At 33.8% G+C, this 23,705-nt stretch overlaps 1 protein-coding gene across 1 annotated transcript; it reads left to right on the forward strand.

Annotated features, from left to right (window-relative positions):
* Positions 1-14,187: 14,187 nt before the first annotated feature.
* LOC136202407 (uncharacterized) lies at positions 14,188-16,855 on the forward strand. The gene is made up of 2 exons (XM_065993006.1): positions 14,188-15,970; positions 16,191-16,855. Exon 1 carries the CDS (start codon positions 14,246-14,248, stop codon positions 15,473-15,475), a length of 1,230 nt encoding a protein of 409 aa, XP_065849078.1. The 5' UTR covers positions 14,188-14,245; the 3' UTR covers positions 15,476-15,970; positions 16,191-16,855.
* The last annotated feature ends 6,850 nt before the right edge of the window (positions 16,856-23,705 follow it).

Consider the following 23,705-nt stretch of genomic DNA (forward strand, 5'->3'; position numbering starts at 1 on the left):
GTACATGATGTATATAGATTTTGCAATTTTTTTGCAATTCCAATAGGGTATTAATAGGTAAGGTATAAAATACTTTTAACATTTACCGTCAGGAATAATTTTATCCCTAACATTGGCAACCAATAACAATTTTATTCCTAACGTTGTTAAGTTAGTCAATTTCAAACATTAATAAATCAAATTGTCCTCTCAGTAATGAATCTTGTCATCTAAACTTCACATGCAAATCATTTTATCATTCATTAGTACAGACCATAAACATATGATTAGACGTGAAAAAAATTTAAAAATATACTGTCTATTGTATAATTTGGAGAAAAAGAATTCAAAATATTTTATCGAATTTATAAATATTAATCTTCAATTCTATTATTAAATCACAGAAAAAATGAAATCTTTTTTTAAACCAATTAATATGGAATTGGTTTAGAATAAACAACAAAATATATATGTTTTATATTAATGTTTGAAATTGACCTAATATCATTTTAAATGTTAGGGATAAAATTGATTATAGCTATAAATGTTACAAATATTTTTACACTTTATCTCTAAATTTAAGGTATTAACAAAAAGCAACATTCATGATGGAATATTCTACTAATGTAACAAATCGGAAGAAGCATCTCTGCTCCCTTTAGCAACAACCTTATATGTTATTTCTAAAAAAATATAGCTAAGAAACGGTAATGGAAACAGAAACAACACAACAACACTGGTGACAAAGAGTTTATATGCAACATAGGTTACCATGATCAATGTTGTGCTTTATATTTTATTACAGGTTAAAAGCCACGGTCACTGAAGAAGGTATTTACACCGATTGTCACTAGTCATTTTTTAGAGGATGAAGTCACTACAGTGAAGGAAATTAAGGCTAAGGTATAGCAGCGGAAATATAAAAATTTTAGCCTACTTCCTTTTAACCATAGGATCCGTTAATCGTTATTTCATATAAATAGGGATAAGAAAAAACACCTTTCGATGATCAATCTACCGTTGCAAATGAAGTGCCCACAACTTCAAAGGAGATGTAAACTCTTTACCAATCTGCCCCTATCCGAAACAGACCTTCCAGACCTCCGAACGACAATCCCTTCGGTGGAAACGTGGAAGAATATGTCTAGAAGCTACTGTCCAAAAATCACGACGATCCGACGGTTCAATCTCCGAGAATCCTCGAAATAGTGAACTGACCTGATGTAGGCGAAGAAAAACGAATTTCTCCATTTTGATTGTTTTTCCTTCTTTCGTGAACACGGTGAGATTAAGTTAGAATCAACCCTTATGAGATGCAACCAAAATAGATTGCCTCTAACAAACCAACACAAGATCAAAGAGAAAGAGGGATGAATAAGATTAATCAATCGATGGAATGCCGTATGAATTCTTGTTCACGAACTTGGGAATAGAATTCTTTTCTCGCTCTAAAATAGCAATTTCGAAAATCACTTATAGGAGAGGGATAGGCTTAGCCGAAATTCATTAAGGGAAGGGGTATATATATTAGCTTGTATCTAAACCCTAGTTAGATAGGAATAGGTTACTTAATAGGAATCCAATTCGGAAAAGGATTCCTAATTATTATCTCAATATATATCTAATATATTTAGGATAATAATAAATAACCTAATTGGATAATAATAGGAGAATATTAATCTAATTAAAACTCCTAATTAAATTATCTCTTAATTAATTTAATTCATAATCCTAATCTAATTAGGATTAATGGAATAAAATTAATTCCTTACTAATACATATAAATTTCGGCCCCCCTCCTAGTATTTGGGTCTTACTGGGCTTAATTGGGCTTCCATCTATTAATCATATCCATCTCTCTTTTGGTTCCAAGTCTTATGTGTGATCCATTAGGTCCTTACTACTTCTGGCCGTATGCAACCTATTAAATTAATTTCTTCAAGAATTATATTTAATCCCTTGCATAACGGAATGATGTACAGAGTATGTTATTGGCAAGTCTGTAATCATTCCCCCAGAGTCCGTTAAAAAGACAGGTTGATTCTGTCGTTAACCCTTCCGTATTAGTTACGGTATAATACGATCATTTATCAACTACATCCTTGAACTGAATCTTATGACTATGGGTAATGTCAAGTCACATATAGCGAGACGTTCGTTTTACTTGTTATTGGCCGAGTCAACTCAAAAAGATAGGTTAAGTGAAATCCGAATTTCTACTCTTAAGCTATCACCTTGCAAGGGTTTAGAGTCGAGTCTTCCACAAGCGATCCTTGGATGTATCTCCCATTAATCGGGAGTGATAAATGCTCAATCAAATGTATAACTACCCTGAAATTACTTCCTGTGACACCCAACCTTTACAGTTCACACCCCAGAGTCATCTCTGTTAAGGATCGTGGGACCACAGGATCAAAGTCTCACATTCAGTAATTCAGGATGACCAATTAACATTCCTTTGAGTCTGAGAATTAGTTATACCTATTAATACCAATGAGATGAACAGTTGACAAGGATGAATCTACCCATCCTGTTATCTCAAGTCGGATCCCCAATCCTAATGAACAACGTTTCACCGGATCTATGTAACTGTCCAGATATCTATATATGTGAAGCTTGTGAGATCAGCTTTCTGTCGGACAGAAGACATTGTTACATACAAGTCTCAACTGTGATATATCAATCCTAAATATATCACTTAACTTGGGGTGGTTTTAAGTTTATTAGTTTATTATAAAGTTTTGTCTCACTTCATGCTTGTATGAACACTTTATAATCATTTTAAACAAACTTACGGATTTCCTTTTATTAGACTTTATTTAGTGCTTAAAAGGGATTGCCTTTATATAGTTATAAAACATATATCTCATTAAAACAAATGATATAAAGAACAATTCATTTACAGTAAGTTTGTATCCTGCAATAATTGACTATAGGACACAAAACCCCAACATACTCCCACTTGGACTAAAGCCAATTGTTTCTAAAACTTATCCCAATAGAAGTTAAATGACGATCATGTACTTTCTGGGTTAAAGGCTTTGTTAACGGATCTGCAACGTTGTCCTCTGTAGGTACTCTTTCTATTCTCACATCTTCTCTAGCCACAATCTCTCTAATGATGTGGTATCGCTTTAAGTAGTGCTTGGATGCATTATGAGACCGTGGTTCCTTTGCTTGCGCAATGGCTCCTTTGTTATCACAGTACAGAGTAATGGGATTGACAATGTCAGGCAGCACACCTAGTTCTGTAATGAACTTTCTAATCCAAACCGCTTCCTTTGCTGCTTCCGCAGCAGCGATGTACTCTGACTCGGTCGTACAGAAAGCTACGCTTCCCTGCTTGGAACTTTTCCAACTGACCGCGCCCCCATTTAGGATAAACAGGTATCCTGATTGGGATTTAAAATCATTCTCATCTGTGAGATGACTAGCGTCTGAAAATCCTTGTATTTTCAGATCTCCTTCTCCGTACACTAGAAACATATCTTTAGTTCTTCTCAAGTACTTAAGAATGTTCTTGACGGCAATCCAGTGCTCATCTCCCGAATTCCCTTGGTAATGACTCGTTACAGATAACGCGAACGCAACGTCGGGTCTAGTGCATAGCATAGCATACATAATCGAACCGATCGCGCTGGCGTACGGGACTACAGCCATGCGTCGTTTGTCATCATCAGTTTTAGGACATTGATGATTGTTTAACTTTACTCCATGTACCATGGGTAAGTTACCTCGTTTCGATTCAAGCATGCTAAACCGATTTAGCACCTTTTCAATGTATGTAGCCTGTGAAAGACCAAGCAGTCTACGTGATCTATCCCTGTAGATCTTTATACCAAGTATATAGGCTGCTTCACCGAGGTCTTTCATTGAGAAGTTACCGGATAACCATACTTTTACCGACTGTAATAGAGCAATGTCATTTCCCATTAACAGTATATCATCCACATATAGTATGAGAAATGCTATAGAGCTCCCACTTGCTTTCTTGTAAATGCAAGCTTCTTCGCAATTTTGTTCGAAACCAAATTGTTTTATGGTTTCGTCAAAACGCTTGTTCCAGCTTCTAGATGCTTGCTTGAGTCCATAAATGGATCTCTGAAGTTTGCAAACTTTATTTGCATCCTTTGATATGAAACCTTCAGGTTGCATCATGTATACATCCTCAAGCAGGTTTCCGTTTAGGAAATCTGTTTTCACATCCATTTGCCAAATCTCATAATCAAAGTGAGCGGCAATTGCAAGCATGATTCTGATTGATTTGGACATAGCAACGGGAGAGAAGGTTTCGTCATAATCAACACCTTGTTTTTGACGATATCCTTTCGCTACCAACCTAGCCTTGTAGGTGCTAACCTTTCCATCCATGTCAGTCTTCCATTTGAAGATCCATCTGCACCCTATGGGTTTTATCCCTTCGGGTGGATCAACCAAAGTCCAAACTTGGTTAGTATACATGGAATCCATTTCAGAATCCATGGCTTCAAGCCATGCTTTAGAATCTGGACTAGTAAGAGCCTCTTCGTAGTTTTCGGGTTCGTCGTCTAACACGGGAACCTCGTCATCATCTCCCACTAGAAAACCATATCTAACTGGGAGTTCATGAACTCTTCGTGATCTACGAATAGGTGCCACTGGAGTCTCATCTAATGGGACTTCTTCGGGTACCTCGACCGCCTCCGTTGTTTCAGTTGGTGTTTCTTCCTCTTGAACTTCATCGAGTTCAATCACGCTTCCCTTTTGTGTTTCTTCGAGAAACTCTTTCTCTAAGAAGGTTGCGTGTTTGGATACGATCACTTTCTGATCATCTGGATGATAGAAGTAATATCCCATAGTTTCCTTAGGGTATCCAATGAAGAAACATTTATCAGATTTAGAATCTAATTTGTTGGACGCAACGCGTTTGACATATGCTGAACAACCCCATACTCTCATGAAAGAGAACACGAGTTTCCTACCAACGAACAATTCATATGGTGTGGAACTAGCGGATTTAGTTGGTACTCGATTCAGGGTGAAGAGGGCAGTTTCTAAGGCATAGCCCCAGAACGTCTTTGGAAGTAAGGCCATGCTCATCATGGATCGTACCATATCTAATAGGGTACGGTTTCTCCTCTCGGATACACCATTGTGTTGTGGTGTATAGGGAGGTGTCCATTGTGAGCATATCCCACATTCAGTTAGATAATTCAGAAAATCATCAGAAAGATATTCGCCACCTCGATCAGATCGAAGTGTTTTTATTTTCTTTGCTAATTGATTTTCCACTTCATTCTTGAAGCATTTGAACTTGTCAAAAGCTTCTGATTTGTGCCTCATCAAGTAGATATAACCATAGCGAGTATGGTCATCTATGAAGCTAATGAAGTATCTGAATCCTCCTCTTGCTTGGACTGACATAGGGCCACATACATCTGAATGAATGAGTCCTAGAGTGTCTGATACACGCTCACCTTTATTGCTAAAGGGTGTCTTTGTCATTTTACCTTTTAAACATGATTCGCATGTTTCCAATGATTCAGAATCGATTGGATCTATAAGCCCATCTGAATGTAGCTTTAGCATGCGTCTCTTGTTTATATGGCCTAAACGACAATGCCACAAGTAAGTTGAATTATCTAGCTTATGTCTTTTGGTATCAATTGCAAAAACAGGAGTTTTATCATCTAACACATAAATCCCATTTTGTGATATTCCTGAAAAATAAAAGATCGAATCTTTATAAAAATTGCAACTATTGTTCTTTATTGAAATATGAAAACCGTCGTCAACGAGACGGCTAATAGAAATAATGTTACGAGACATCTCAGGAACGTATAAACAATTCCTTAATTCTATTACAAGCCCAGAGGGCAAAAGTAAAACATAATCTCCAATTGCGAGGGCGGCAACTCTTGCTCCATTTCCCACTCGCAAGTTTATGCTTCCTTTCTTTAGTTCCTTAGTCTGTTTTAGCTCCTGCATATTTGTACAAATATGTGATCCACATCCGGTATCAAGTACCTAAGATTCAGACAATGAAACCGTATTTATTTCAATATAGAACATACCAGATGAAGAAGCACCGCCTTTTCCCTTCTTGAGGGTGGCTAGATACTCCTTGCAGTTTCTCTTCCAATGCCCGTCTTTACCACAGAAGTGGCACTCTCCTTTGGGCTCTTTAACTTCCTTTCCCTTGGACACATCTTTCTTACCTTTCTTGGGATGTTTAGAATTGGGAAATTTCCCTTTTCTTTTCCTCGATCCCTCGATTACAAGAGCCGGTATGGCCTTGTCTTTCTTCATATTGGGCTCAACTGATTTGAGCATGTTTGCAAGCTCTTCAAGAGAGGTTTGCAAGTCATTCATTTGGTAGTTCATGATGAACTGTGAATAACTCTCTGGGAGGGACTGAAGAACCAAGTCGGTACTTAATTCGTTGTCCATCACAAATCCAATACTAGAAAGTTTGGTAATATAGCCTATCATCTTGACACAATATGTCATGACAGATGTGCCCTCTTGCATCCTGCAACGATATAACGGTTTTGATATCTCGTAGCGTTCGCACCTGGTTTGTTTCCCAAACAATTCCTTTAGGTGCATGATGATGGAATAGGCATTCATCTCCTCATGTTGCCTTTGTAATTCCGATGTCATCGATGCAAGTATGATGCAAGCGGCATGATCATCATCAGCCTTGTGCTTCTGATAAGCATTAATTTCCTCGATGGGAGCATCATCTTCAGGGACAGAGGGTATCGATGTATCAAGTACATACCCAATTTTCTCGAACTTCAAAACAATTTTGAGGTTACGAAACCAGTCGGTGAAGTTTGAACCATTCAATTTGTTATCGGTAAGGGTGTTTTGCAGATTGGTTTTAGTCATGATTTTAAGAGTGTGTGTTTAAACAAAACCCGAGAGTGAGAAAGAGTAAACGTATGTCATTCATTTGTTTTAAAGTTTAACAATCTAAAATTATAGGCCTTTTAATTTATTTCAGATTGCTCCCACTATTTTGCCAAATTAATAACCCTCCATATTAATTCGAAGAATTTCACAAATCCTTTAGTGAGCTAGGATCCTAACTCCTGAGATTTCGCCTTGAGTTTACTCAACAAGCTAGTCTCATTCATTAGGTAGATTCATATAATCAATCACATCTCTAATGTGATTCCTAGGTTATTAGGTTACTAACCACATTAGTAACTAATATGCTATTCATATTAATCCCAACCGTTTTGCCCATTAGTTTATGACAACATGAGTTTACTCATCCAATTATCATAATCTAATTCAAGTATTACCCCATATTCATGAAAAATAATTTTCGATAATTCAGGTGTTACCATAAGACCCTGAGCTTGAGTTTACTCAACAACCCAAAGGCCCCCAGTACTGCCGGCTGAATTATAATATTAGGGAGGGGCAACCGATTTTAATAACTTACTTATTTACTTAACTTTTTAATGAGGGATTTTATTTAAGTCTCATAATCTAACTTAGTCTTGATTTGCTTTAGCATACATCAGACATACATACATTCATATACATTGGCGTTATGGACATATCATCTAAATTATTCCGTCTAGCCAGAGACGGAATAAAAGGCCAAACCTAAGGAAATACTAACTATTACATATTTCTCTTTAGGTCATCCGTCTTCTCCTTGGCGCCTTGAAATTACATATTAATTTCTATACTACTATAAGAAAACTTCAATTGAATTGAAGGGAATCAGATAAGAGGAGAAATTACAATAGATAGTAGAAAGGCAGGACGCGCATGCCCTATTTCAAAAATACCAAAAGACTAAAAGAGGGTCCAAATATGTCCATAACTCCAAACATGCATAGACTCAATTAAATAAATTTAATTGGTTGATTACATAACCGACTTATGTAATATTTAGGTTAATCACATTAACTCGTCAAATTAACTTTCATCCAATTTTACTTCTAATCGTTTTGTATCTTTATATTAATCCTTAGATTAATATAACCATATAAAACGTTGATTATGCTCGTCCCATTTATTTTGATTTTAATTCATTTAACACTTTGATTTACATATTGGTAAAAACAAACATTTAAACGAATTATTCATTCGATAATCAAAACAGAAAACTATTAATTTCTGAAAACATTCTAAAACAATTTTAAAACGGTTTTCAGAAATAGAATAATCTACAATAGATTTCCGTTTTATCATTTAGAATTAATAAAACTAATTTTATCAATATAACTATAAAACTAATAGATTTTGTTATAATGATTATCAACTGAAATAATTAGGAACATAAGCATAATCAGTTTTAATTAACAATTAATCAAAACTTTATTTATCTTTAGAATTAATCAATCAATACTATTTGTCAATTAATCCTAACCATAAATATTTATTCAATCCTATTGAAAACTTCTATATTTTCATATATGAAATAACGGATTTAACGATGGCTCTGATACCACCGAAGGAAATTAAGGTTAAGGTATAGCAGCGGAAATATAAAATTTTTAGCCTACTTCCTTTTAACCATAGGATCCGTTAATCGTTATTTCATATAAAGAGGGATAAGAAGAAATACCTTTCGATGATCAATCTACCGTTGCAAACGAAGTGCCCACAACTTCAAAGGAGATGTAAACTGTTTACCAATCTGCCCCTATCCGAAACAGACCTTCCAGACCTCCGAACGACAATCCCTTCGGTGGAAACGTGGAAGAATATGTCTAGAAGCTACTGTCCAAATATCGCGACGATCCGACGGTTCAATCTCCGGGAATTCTCGAAATAGTGAACTGACCTGATGTAGGCGAAGAAAAACGAATTTCTCCATTTTGATTGTTTTTCCTTCTTTCGTGAACACGGTGAGATTAAGTTAGAATCAACCCTTATGAGATGCAACCAAAATAGATTGCCTCTAACAAACCAACACAAGATCAAAGAGAAAGAGGGATGAATAAGATTAATCAATCGATGGAATGCCGTATGAATTCTTGTTCACGAACTTGGGAATAGAATTCTTTTCTCGCTCTAAAATAGCAATTTCGAAAATCACTTATAGGGGAGGGATAGGCTTAGCCGAAATTCATTAAGGGAAGGGGTATATATATTAGCTTGTATCTAAACCCTAGTTAGATAGGAATAGGTTACTTAATAGGAATCAAATTCGGAAAAGGATTCCTAATTATTATCTCACTATATATCTAATATATTTAGGATAATAATAAATAACCTAATTGGATAATAATAGGAGAATATTAATCTAATTAAAACTTCTAATTAAATTATCTCTTAATTAATTTAATTCATAATCCTAATCTAATTAGGATTAATGGAATAAAATTAATTCCTTACTAATACATATAAATTTCGGCCCCCTTCCTAGTATTTGGGCCTTACTGGGCTTAATTGGGCTTCCATCTATTAATCATATCCATCTCTCTTTTGGTTCCAAGTCTTATGTGTGATCCATTAGGTCCTTACTACTTCTGGCCGTATGCAACCTATTAAATTAATTTCTTCAAGAATTATATTTAATCCCTTGCATAACGGAATGATGTACAGAGTATGTTATTGGCAAGTCCGTAATCATTCCCCCAGAGTCCGTTAAGAAGACATGTTGATTCTGTCGTTAACCCTTCCGTATTAGTTACGGTATAATACGATCCTTTATCAACTACATCCTTGAACTGAATCTTATGACTATGGGTAATGTCAAGTCACATATAGCGAGACGCTCGTTTTACTTGTTATTGGCCGAGTCAACTCAAAAAGATAGGTTAAGTGAAATCCGAATTTCTACTCTTAAGCTATCACCTTGCAAGGGTTTAGAGTCGAGTCTTCCACAAGCGATCCTTGGATGTATCTCCCATTAATCGGGAGTGATAAATGCTCAATCCAATGTATAACTACCCTGAAATTATTTCCTGTGACACCAAACCTTTGCAGTTCACACCCCAGAGTCATCTCTGTTAAGGATCGTGGGACCACAGGATCAAAGTCTCACATTCAGTAATTCAGGATGATCAATTAACATTCCTTTGAGTCTGAGAATTAGTTATACCTATTAATACCAATGAGATGAACAGTTGACAAGGATGAATCTACCCATCCTGTTATCTCAAGTCGGATCCCCAATCCTAATGAACAACGTTTCACCGGATCTATGTAACTGTCCAGATATCTATATATGTGAAGCTTGTGAGATCAGCTTTCTGTCGGACAGAAGACATTGTTACATACAAGTCTCAACTGTGATATATCAATCCTAAATATATCACTTGACTTGGGGTGGTTTTAAGTTTATTAGTTTATTATAAAGTTTTGTCTCACTTCATGCTTGTATGAACACTTTATAATCACTTTAAACAAACTTACGGATTTCCTTTTATTAGACTTTATTTAGTGCTTAAAAGGGATTGCCTTTATATAGTTATAAAACATATATCTCATTAAAACAAATGATATAAAGAACAATTCATTTACAATAAGTTTGTATCCTGCAACAATTGACTATAGGACACAAAACCCCAACATACAGTAGTGCATATTTGTCAATAAAGTCATTAAGCCAGATCTAGCAATTTGCTCCAGCAAAAAATTGGTGTCAGCAGCACGTTAGAAATTGTGGTAGCCATGTGTCATCCACGTGGCAATATAATTTGAAAAGTGAGTTTTTTTTATTAAGTTTTGGGATTGGTGCTTGAGTTTTTACATATTACACTAATAAGTCATTTTATTTAAAAAATACATTAAAGTCCCTCACTTTTTCAAAATTAACTATTTAATCCTTTCACATATAACTTTGTTAGTCAAAAGTTAAGTTTTATACAAAATGTCAAGTTTAGTAATCTATCATAGGTTATTTCAATGTTTTACGATTTTTGATAAACTTGTTATTTTGTATAAAATTTAGGGAAAATTACAAAAATAAATCTTGTGGTTTGACCCATTTTCGAACTGCACCCATGTGGTTTAAAAGTTTGCAAAGTGGTACCATGTACTTCATTCCGTTAGCAAACACATACCAAATTGACTAACGGTGTTAAAAGTCAAAGGGAAAAGAGTTAATTTGGTCCTTATATTTATTTATTTTTATAAATTGACCCCTTTATTATCTAATTATCACAAACAAACTCCAAAATAAAAAATAAAAATCAAATATACCATTTTCTTCATCTCTCTTTAATTTTTTTTCCTTCTTTCTCTCTCCTCTTTCTCTTAATTTCTCTCTCTAAAATAAAGCTACCACATGTGCGATCATCCAGATAAAGTCAAACAATACAAAGCTGGATTAACAATACAAACTCTCATTAAGATTTTGGATGTCTGCAAGAGAAGGATTAGCATTATACATATGCTGTTTATTTAGGCATTTTTTTTTCAGGATTAAAAATCATCCTGAGACCATAGTTTTTGTTATTTTACATTATTCTTTTGGGTACTCATTGAATTCCTAATCTTTTATTTTGATACAAGATCATTGAGTTATTGGTCTTATATTTACACTAAGCAAAAAAGACATAATGAAATTTGATTCGCAAAGCATCATGAACTACCACGATATATTACTGAAAGCTTTGAAAATTACATAATGAAAACTAGCCGGATAATTTACTGAACTATCAAGATGACTAGTTGCTTAACTCTACTTACATGTGGCCAAACGTGCATATGTATAATAACAGCATATGTATAATGCTAATCCTTCTCTCGCAGATCATCCAGAGTTTTCAAAGCTGGAGAAGCTTGGTCTGTAAGCCTGATCAACAGCATCCATTTTTGCTTAGGATAACGAATAAGAAACGGGATGGGAAGAAAATGACGAGTACTGAGAAAACACGGAGAAGTCAAACAATAATGACCTTTTCCATTCTCAATCCAACTATTATCTATTGTAAACGATTATGATAGCTTTATTTTAGACAGTGAAATTAAGAGAGAGATGAGAGAGAAAGAAGGAAAAAAAAAATTAAAGAGAGATGAAGAAGATGATATATTTGATTTTTATTTTTTATTTTGGGATTTGTTTGTAATAATTAGATAATAAGGGAGTTAATTTATAAAAATAAATAAATATAAGGACCAAATTAACTCTTTTCCCTTTTACTTTTAACACCGTTAGTCAATTTGGTATGTGTTTGCTAACGGAATGAAGTACATGGTACCACTTTGCAAACTTTTAAACCACATGAGTGCAGTTCGAAAATGGGCCAAACCACAAGGTTTATTTTTGTACTTTTCCCTAAAATTTAACTTTTGATTGACAATATTCAGGATGGAAGTTCTAATTATTTGATTTTGAAAAAGTTAGGAATCGTATAACGTATTTTTCTAAATAAAGTGAATGGTTAATTTAATATGTAGAAACTCGAAAAGTAATAAAGTTACTATAATCGGATCCACCTTTTTACTTCACCGAGAAGTGATATCAGAATCCAAATTTAACAGACATCATTATCCATGTAAAATAAAAAGCTTTACATAGCTTTTAACTTTTATTTTTCCACGTGGCAACCACATAGACGCCCTTTCAAATTGGATTCTAACGCGTCACCGAGGAGGTTTCCATGTCAACTTTCTGGTGGAGCAAGTCGTCGGTAGTGGCGAGTACAGAATTGCTCTGCAAGGGTCAAATTTACACTAACTACATTTTTTTTGTTCCAAGTTTTTTTTACCAATCTAATTTTATATTTGTCTAAGCCAGATTTTTTTAGTGGATACTTTTGAGAGCCATCTTGCATTCCAAACCTTCATTTCGGATTCAGCTTTGTTGACATAAATGTAATATTTTAGTGACTTTATCGTCCAAAAACGAATTTAAACCATTGGAATATTTTAAAAGTTAGGATGTCAATCAACTTTTTTGGACAAGTTCGAAGGCAAATGATTTAAAATTTTAAAGATGATAAAATTTTAAAAAAATAAATGTGCTTTCATTTTTTTTTATCAAACTAGTAACTGTAAATATTTTTTTATCTAAACGAGGTTTGAGGTTTTTGTTTTGCTAAAAATAAGGATTGTTTATTTTAACACTATAAAAATAATGAACATTAACGATTTCAAAATAAAAAATTCCAATAAATAAAGTTGTTTAATATCATATTTAATCAAATTTTTTTATTTTTCAAAATTATTATTTTCGATACTTTTTCTTTAGACATTCATTTTTTCTCTCCTCATTAAGACTTTAAATTTTTCAATTTGGAGACGGTCAATAATCATCATTTTAATTTGGGATAAGGTACCAATATAGGCCTAAAGTTTTTGGAAAAGTACCAATTTAGGCTCAACGTTCAAAATAGCACGGATATAAGCTTAACGTTTACAACATAATATCAATTTAGGCTTAACGTTTACAATATAGCATCAATTTAGGCCCCACGTACAAAATAACACCAATATAGGCTTAACGTTTACAAAATAATACGAATTTAAGCTTAACGTTTACAAAATATATCAAATTTAAGATAAACGTCATAATTAAATTAATCATATTATATTCTTTTCCTATTAACTTTATATGTTATCTTTTTATTTAGTTGTATTTTTTATTTATTATAATACAATTAATTAGTATTCTTGCCCATTAAAACCTTAAATTTGCTCATGGAATATATGCAAACTAAAAGTAATTGAATATCCACAATATTTTAAATACTAGTTAAAATAATATTGATACATGTTAGTGTTCGAAATATTGTGGATATTAAATTACTTTTAGTTTGCATGTATTACATGAGCGATGAGATTTAGTAGTCATGGAATCATTGATGAAAAACGAATATAAGATCTTAATGGGCAAGAATACTAATCAATTGTATTATAATAAATAAAAAGATAGAACTAAATAAAAAGATAATATATAAAGTTAATAGGAAAAGAATATAATATGATTAATTTAATTACGACGTTTAGCTTAAATTGTATATATTTTGTAAACGTTAAGCTTAAATTCATATTATTTTATAAACGTTAAGCCTATATTGGTGCTATTTTGTACGTGAGGCCTAAATTGATGCTATATTGTGAACGTTAAGCCTAAATTAGTATTATGTTGTAAACGTTTAGTCTATATTAGTGTTATTTTGAACGTTGAGCCTAAATTGATACTTCTCCAAAAATCTTAGACCTATTTTAATACCTCGTCCGTTTTAATTTTAAGTTCTTAATTTTTAGAAAAACGTACAAACGTCATGTCGTTTAGAAGAGGAAAAAGGAAAGTGACGAAGCTCTCAGTCTTCTATTCATCTTCCTCTTTGAAACCCTCCGAAGAATGCAAAGAGTCGATCCTTTTGCTTCATTAGAACAACTCTGTCATGTATCTTCCTCTCAAGAAGAACAATTGAGTAACTCCAGGTTCGCCGGTGAACCAGAGGATGAATTCTTTTCCGACTACGATCCCGGCGGTATTGCCGTTGCCTCCACCGGAATCGAGATGATTTCCCTTCCGGATTCTCCCAACGAGAAGGAATATGACGTTTTCCATACCCCAGCGGAAGAGTTCTCTCTCTCTTTCTCTCAGGAGCAGCAACAGAAGAATGTTGCCGTCGACCCGGCGGTTGAGGCGGTTGCAGGCGATGGAACTATGGATGATTCGAGAGCAGTCGATTTGGGGAAGAATACGGATTTAGGATTTTCTGCAGAGGTGGAGGTAACAGAGAGGATTGCGATCGATTCAGGCGCAAAATCATCCCCTGGTAGGAATCGACTTAATCATAACAAGGTAATTCACTTTGAATCTATGAATTTTAGGGTTAAAGAGGGAGAAGTAAATGCAATTGATAGTTATGGCAAAACTCCAGCTAATAAATTGAAAATCATGGACAAAAATTTGGATAGGAATTCTCCAGAACCTTGTTTAGCCTCTAATGCTGCGAAAACCTTAGAAAGAGTAGTCAAATCTATTGAGAAATTGAAATCCCCATCTAAAAATTCAAAGAAATTGGATCAAAATGTGGTGTCGGATAGTTCAAGGAATATCCCTGGCACTAGAACATCGAATTTCTTACAAACTGCTAAGAAGTTGAGCATAGAGGGGGCAAGTCTACGCAACTGCTTAAATTCACGTCAAAATCATCAAAATGAAAATGTTAATGCCCTGGATAAGGAATTCCAGGGAGATGGATCTGCAAAGAGAAAGCTAGATGAGACATTAGAATCAGAAATAGAAGAGAATGTAGCAGTTTCAGGAGTTAATTTAGATAGCATTTATGATATGGACAAGCTCAGAAATGTCCGTCCTTCTAGTGAGAATTCGTTCAGAAATGTTCGTCCTTGTAGCGAGAATTCATCTGGGAAGCGTAAAAGTTTCGGAGGAAAGCGTGTACTGCCAGTGTCATTGTTGGGAAACATTAGCAATGCACAAGAACAAGTAGTGTCAAAAAAAGAGATTACAGTATTAGATGTGCTAAGAGAGCTTGCTAAGGAGCATACCTTTGATCATAGTCTTGCAAAATTGAGTGCCTTAGAGGCTGCCAAGAGGGGTGGCATGAATTTTCCTTAGATGTTGACAACGGAAGTCGAAGTTTTTTTTGGTTACAAAAAGTTTTGAGGTAGGAGGGGTATCTCCAACCAGGGTCGGGAAAAGCCTCAAGGTGAAAGGACTTGTATATATGGGGACCCTGAAAGCGGAAATCGAACCCAAATGGAAGTGTCACAAGAGTCGCTTTCTTATCCACTCTCTAAGTAACAGAGAGGAAAATGGTACACGGGGATCAAATGCTGAATTTAGCAATTTGTTACCTAAGCTCAATCTTACTCATCCTTACTTAGAGCATCCCTAACAGAGCTCGGCAAATCCCTGTTCCATCAAACTCAACGATTCAAACAGCGAGGACCCAACTCCAATGCAGTGACATGGTTGGCTAATTTTTTGGCGAGACTTGTGACGCTCGTTTCTTTTGCCGAGCTCTGGAGGCAACCAGTTCCATCATCGGTGCTTCTCCAAATTGGAGAAGGAGTCGATGGAGCTTGGACACAGCAGCTCGAAATTGAAAAGGTTTGTTCTTTTTCCTGGATTTGCACTCTATTTTTGGGATTTGGTTTGTTTTTCTTGGATTTGAAACTATTATGCTGGGTCCTCAAGTTGTTTTTGTATCAAGTTTGCTAGATGGTTCAGAATATGAAATGGGTTGAAATTTCTTTGATTGTTCGATCTTATATTATTTGCTTTGCCTTGCTTTTCATTGAAGTAAAAATGAGTTTGGAATTTATGGTAGGATGGGTATCTCCAACCGGGGGTTCGGGAAAGCCTCAAGGTGAAAGGGCTTGTCTATTACTTTATCTATGTGGACCCCAATGATGACAGCGGAAAGCGAAAATCGATCCCAAATGGAAGTGTCACAAGAGTCGCTTTCTTATCCACCTAGGAAGTAAGTGGAAGATGAGAAAGAGAGCAAATTGGTACAGGGGGATCAAAAGCTGAATTTAGCAATTTGTTACTTTGGCTCAATCAAACTCATCCTTACTTAGAGCATATCCAACAGAGCTCGGTAAATCCCTGTTCTATCAAATTTAGCGATTCAAATAGCGACGATCCAACTCCATTACAGTGACATGGTTGTCTAATTTCTTTTTCCGAGCTCTGAAGGCAACCAGCGCTCCTCAACCGGTTCAATCGTGGATGAGGTCCAAATTGGAGAAGCAGTTGTCACAGCGTGGATACAGCAGCTCGAAATTGATAAGGTTTGGGTTCTTTTCCTGGATTTGTTTTCTTGGATTTCAAACTACTATGCTGAATTTTCAAATGTGTCCACAAAGTTGTTTTGTATCGAGTTTGCTTGACGGTTCAGAATATGAAATGGGTTCAATTTCTTTGATTGTTTGATCTTATATTATTTGCTCTGTCTTGCTTTTCAATTGAAGTAAAAATGAATTTGGAAGATGCGTTTCCTCGTTGATGAAGTTGAATAATTTTGGTGTTAGCAATGAGATGGCAATTTCATGTTATGTGTCAAATCGTGCTTCTGCAATTTTCTGACTTCTCTGGAAATTTTCTTTGCTGGTTTTCAAAGGGAAGTACAACATGAATTGAAAAGAAAATATATAATTTAAGGAAATATCATCATAAATACTGATTTTTCGTAAAAAAAAAAAGTATATATTCTAGTTCCAAAACAAATTAAACATATTTAATGGTCAATGGATTATTGGTTTGGTTTATATGTGCTAATTAGATGCTAAATTGAGTGTGACTCTGCTGAAGTTGATATAGAATACTTCTGGATGCTAATTTAGTTTTCTATTCCCTATGATTTTTATGGAATAAATATTGGCAAAAAGGATTATTAGGCGCTTGATCTTTCATTTTTTCGTTCATTAAGCTCTTGATCTTTTATTTGGATACATTAAGTCCCTGATCATTTATTTTTAGTCTCATTAAGCCCTTGATGACCAAATTGGTAAGTTATGAACATCTAATTCTGTTAAAAATACGTTATTAACTTCATATGTATTTAAAATTATTAATTTTCTTTTACAGTTTTTCTATAGACACGTTACACATCTAAAACTGCTTTCAAATAGTGAAAAAATACAAATTTCGAATGCAGATACAATGAGTAAAAGTCTGTTAACCGAATTTTATATTCAAAATTACTTTTTTTGGTCATCAAAGGTTCAATGAGATAAGAAAAATAAATGATGAGGTTTAATGTATCCAAATAAAAAATCAAGGGTTTAATGAACCAAAAAATGAAATATCAGGGTCTAATGATGCTTTTTGCCATTAATATTTAATTGAATTTAAGACATCAAACTTGTGGAATTCTGTTTTTCGTGGAACTTCTATGCTTATATGATTATGGGATAAGTTACCAAAATAGCCTTAAGGTTTCTGGGGAAGAGCCAATTTAGTCCTCACGTACAAAATAGCTCCATTTCAGTCCTACATTTGCTAAATAACACAACCAAAGCCTCCTGACACGAATTCGTGAAGGTCAAGACTTAAGAGACGAAATGGGATATTTGGTATCTTTGCTGATTAATTTCTGTTATTCTTTATATTTGTTTGCCTTTCCTTTCCGGTTGTTTGGTTATTTCCCTAAAGGCTCATATAAGCTAGGGTAGCCAATTGTTACAAGTTTGTTAGGGTTTTGGACTGTAGTGCCATATGTATACCCTAACAAACTTGTAACAATTAGCTACTCTTTAGGAAATAACGAAACAACCGGAAAGGAAAGGCAAACAAATATAAGGAATAACCGAAATTAATCCGCAAAAAATACCAAATATCCCATTTGGTCCCTTAAGTCTTAACCTTCACGCGTTCGTGACAATAATGTCAGAATTAAGAATTTTGAATTTTGACAGTAGAAGATTAGGGTAGGAATAGAATTAAGGGGTAAAGAAGAATAGCTAGGTTGTAAAAAACGCTAGGTGCTAGTTGGGCGGATAGGGCCCTCGAGGATTAGTCGGAGATTAATCGGATTTGTATTTTTTATTTATTAATCAATATATTATTATATAAATACAATTTAATATGTATTATACTATCTAAAAATAATAATATAAAATTATTTAATATAGAAAAATATGTATATTTATAATATATATCTTTAAAATTGTGCAATTATCAACATTTCAACAACAATATCATTGAAACAACTTAAAAGTGAATTATAATAAAGAAAAAAATAAAGTCACAATTAAAAATGTTTTTGTTCATTGTCGTTTAGGCGGTACCTAGACGGTTTAGGCGGTGTCGAGGCGGTCTAGGCAGAGCCTAAGCGGTTGAAAATCGCCTAGGAGTCAATAGAACGCCTAGAGAGACTAATCATAGAAAACCGGGGCGGATTCTCCATTTCGAGCGCCTAGGCGTATGAGAATTTAGGAAGAAGATAGAAATGATTTCATTAATTCATTTGATACTTTTCCTAGTGATATCATACATCTCACACTACAGTCCAAAACCCCAACAAACTTGTAACAATTAGCTACTTTCGCTCATAGGAGCTTTTAGGGAAATAACCAAACAACTATAGAAAGGGAAGATAAACAAATATAAGGAATAATGGAAATTAATCAGCAAAAGATACCAAATATCTCATTTGGTCCTTTAAGTCTTAACCTTTACGCATTCATGATAGTATCCCTCATTTCTTTATTGGCTCTGCCTTGCTTTTCAATTGAAGTAAAAATGAGTTTGGAAATTGTGTTTCCTCATTGATGAAGTTGAATAATTTTGGTGTTAGTAATGAGATGACAATTTCGTGTTTTGTGTCAAAATTGTGTTATCTTATATATATATATATATTCTATTTGGTTATATATTATATAAATGTTAGGAAAATGATTTTCGTGTCAATCGTTAAATAATGTTTTCGTGTCAGAAATTGTCATATAGACCTCTAAAAAAAGTGTGCTTGTGCAATTTTCTGACCTTCTCTCTGGAAATTTTCTTTCCTGTTTCAAAGGAAGTACAACATAAATAATTGGAGAATTGAAAAGAAAATATATAATTTAAGGAAATATCATCACAAATATAGATTTTTCATTAAAAAAAAGTATATATTCTAGTTCCAAAACAAATTAAACATATTTAATGGTCAATGGATTATTCTAGGAAGCACCGACACTTCTAGGAGGTTAATGTACGAGTGTTGAGCACTCTGGACACTCCAACACAGGGGACATTTGGGGATACGCACCCGACACTCTAAAATAAGAGTTTCTTCTTTTTCTTTTCTTTTTTAATGGGCCTAATACACAAATAACCCCCTGAACTTGTCCAAATGTTGCAACTGCCCCCCTCAACTTTCAATTGTAACAACTTACTCCTTAAACTTGTCCAATTGTAAAACATAACCCCAAATTGAGAATTTTTTTACTCCGTATTTGAAGCAACCGTAAGAAAGTTTTTCCGGATTCATATCACGCCAAAGATCTGATTATCATACTTCACGAGCGTTACAGATTTTGTATTTCACGTGTTTCTTCAATTGTAGTCCATGTCAGCAATTTGGGTTGTGTTTTACAATTGGACAAGTTTAAGGGGTAAGTTGTTACAATTGGACAAGTTTGAGGGGTAACTCGTTACAATTGAAAGGTGGAGGGGGCAGTTGCAACATTTGGACAAGTTCATGGGGTTATTTATGTATTAGGTCTTTTTAATGGGAACACTTCTGGGATACGGATTCTAAGTTGATTAAGTAGAATGTATGGGTACACTAACTAATGAATGTTATATATATATATATATATATATATATATATATATATATATATATATATATATTGTTCCTACCATATCTAGGGCTGTTAATTAGTTGAGAATTCTCTATCCCCGTTGGAGATCCGCCCCGTTTTAAATCTCCATTGGGTGAGGATGGTTTGTATATTGTCCCCGACAGTCGGAGACGGGGCGGGGATGGTTATAAGTGTCCCATCCCCGTCCCCGAATGTCCCTATTGGAGATCCTCAATGGATCCCCTACTAAATATCCGAATATAGAAAAAAAACTAAAAAAAAATATATATTATTAATTTATTTTGTACTTGTTTTTATTTTATGCTTTGAATCTTTGTTTGTAATTGTTTAGTTAATTTCCTATGTCTAGTTGTTTATGATTTTATATGTCCCTAGAATAGTAGTTTATGACTTTAATAACATTATACACTACAAATTGATGTTTTACAAGAAAAAAGTAGAAAAATTTAAAACTTAAACGGGGATAGGGATTTCCCGCAAGGATGGAGATTCCCCGCGGAGCGGGAATGATAGCCAAATTTTCCCCATTTGTAATTCGGGGACGGGGAATCCCCGATAGACCAATGGTTGGGAATGGTTAATGCAATCCCCGCTCCTCCCCATTTACAGGCCATATCTGTGTCTCATATTTTTTAAAATGTCATTTGTCGGCCCTTGTACCCATACGAGTACTCGTGTCGGTGCTCGTAGGGATTATTGGTTTTGTTCATATGTGCTAATTAGATGCTAATTTGAGTGTGACTAGTAGGGCTGCTCAAAACTAACCGAAAAACCGATTTCCGAAACCGAAACCGAACTGAAAAATAGGTTAACCGTAACCGATGGACTGGTTTTTATTTTAAAAAACGATGGTTAACCGAAATCGAAAAATAAACCGATTATGTATTAATACACATAAAACTAGTATAAATATATGTAGAAATTTAATTATCAATCTATAAATATACATATTTGTATTTAATTTTTAAGTTAAAAATATCAAAATAACTTAAAACTTATTTGTTTTGGCAATTTTGTTAATTAAATTTGAAGTTACATATTTTTATTTAATATTTAAATAATTATATATTTATTTTAAAGTGAATAATTATAGATGTAAAGTGATATTTGCTACGAAAAGTTACAAATGGTTAACTGACCGAAATATAGGTTAACCGATCGAAGTTTATATTAATTGAAATATAGTTAACCGAATTAAATGGATTGGTTAATGGTTTTTGTTAATTGACTGGTTAACCGATCATGTGCACCCCTAGTGACTAGGCTGAGGTTGATTTAGAATTCTTCTCGTTTTCTATTTTCTATGAATTTTGTGGAATAAATATTTAATTGAATTTAAGAGATCAAACTTATACAATTCTGTTTTCATGAAACTTCCTGGTTTTCTGTATTGTTTTTGTTGCAACAGATTGTAATACTCTTTTTTCTATTTGTTTCAATTTCCCGCTCTCAATTAATTGCAATTTCAAACACAATAGTCTACGTCATCATCGATCTCCAGTAATTTTCTGAAATTAAATCATGACCGTGTATCATAGAAAGGAACGTCCGGGATTAAACATCTCATGTGTCCTAGTTTTTTATTCTACAATACCATGTCAGCGATCCAAGTCTAAGATGATATCCGTTGTAAATAATTCCTAATTAGATATTTATTGCGTTACTAACATAATTACAAAAATACCTTACTAAAATGCTACTCCATCTGGTCCACAATATGTCTTTTACGTATATTTGGTAAAAGTAAATTAATGCACATAGATTGAAGCAAAATGACATGTATTACGGAACAATTTTTTTTTTAAGAAACACATCTATTGTGGACTGGAGAGAGTAATAATTAAGTCTGTCACGTATTAGTTAATAGATCACTTTAAGCAAATTTAAGGGACTAATAGATCACCTTAAGAAATTTTAGAGGGTTAATAGGTACATTTTAGAGAATCAATTAGACACTTTAAACAAGTTTAGAGGGTAAATAGAATCTTTTCAAAATATAAGGGTATTTGACTTTTTTTGGACAACCATAAAGGGTTAAAAATGTATTAAGCTTATAAAGGAAATGTTTAATATTTCACTATACCCAAATCAATCTCCTTTTAACCCTTTTGAACTTGTTTATAGGTCTCTAAACTTGCTTGCTTACGGGTAGAGATTAGCTATAATTGATATGCCGAAACGATCATTGCTCGGTATGGCAGAAAATGGATGATCTCAAAACTCGATTGAGCTTAACATTTTGTTCGAGTTTGTTTCATTAAGAAATTATCTGATCATGAGTTGTTCGCGAGGAGCTCGTTTATTTTTTATGTTCATAAATTTTGAATGCGAACGACTACGTAGTTTTGAAATATATAAAACTAATATTTATACAAAACTAAATACTTTTACACTTTACATTTATATTGCTCACGAGAACATTATAATCGAATTTGTTCATAAATATTATAATCGAACTTGTTAATTTTAGAGTGGTCGATGGAGATCTTTTGAGCCAAGATTTTGAGATTGGATCAATTCCGGGAACTAATTTTATGTGATGATTCTACATGAGCTCTGACCTTAGGTGGTGGTTGGAGCTGGTGTGTTTATATTCGCCTGATATCACTTGTTAAATTATATATCTATATTATTAATAAATGAGATAGTGGTCAAATTTTTAACCCTAATGTACGAAATTGTAGAAATTTAATCCTAATGTTTTAAAGAAACATCAATTTTAAACACGTATTAAGTCCTTCATTAAAGGTTTAGCTAACGACAATGTTATTGAAAAATCAATGTGCAAAAATTAAACTTTAAGAGATTAATATGAAAAAATAAATAATTAAATATTCAATCTTTAAAACTTTAAAATTATAAGGTATGTTTAATGTTATTCTAACAGGAAAACTTAAAGACATTGAGAATTCAAATGCATAGGTTAGATTTTCATATTTATGTTTCAATTTCCCACTCTTAATTAATTGAAGTTTGAAATAGAACTGTTTCTACGTCATCGATAACATCTCATATGTACCAGTTTTCCATTCCAGAATACACATTAATGATCCAAGCAAAGTAACCCTTAAATCTGCTCCGACAATAAACAGTGTTAATAAACCTCTCGACTGTCGCTCTTCATGAAATTCAAAACTACCAAAAAAGCACAGAGATCCTAATCAGAAAACTCCTTTTCCAACGCTATGAGAAATCCATCAAGATTTTAAGACGGATCTGAGATTCCAAAGCTTTACAGTATCTACTCTATATGAAGCTTCAGAGGCCGACCTGGTCGAAGAATCTCTATGCCATTCACACCAAAAGAGTTGCCATTATCCTCCAAGGATATGCAATTGGTAGAAAGAATTAGAGGTGAGCACTTAAAAGTTTGTTTTAGCATAATTTTACATGTAATGTGGTAATTTAATTTCAATAGAATCAATTAGTGTGACCATTAACTTCTATTTTGTCATTGTACAAATAATCAATATAAATGTGTAATATGTTATTTTAAAAATTCAAAATACAAATATACAAAGTTTATC

This window comes from Euphorbia lathyris, chromosome 8 (assembly GCF_963576675.1).
Source record: "Euphorbia lathyris chromosome 8, ddEupLath1.1, whole genome shotgun sequence".
NCBI lineage: Eukaryota > Viridiplantae > Streptophyta > Magnoliopsida > Malpighiales > Euphorbiaceae > Euphorbia > Euphorbia lathyris.

What these genes read in the sequence shown, in the direction of transcription:
- LOC136202407 (XM_065993006.1), top strand. Translation starts at nt 14,246, where the DNA reads ATGCAAAGAGTCGATCCTTTTGCTTCATTAGAACAACTCTGTCATGTA.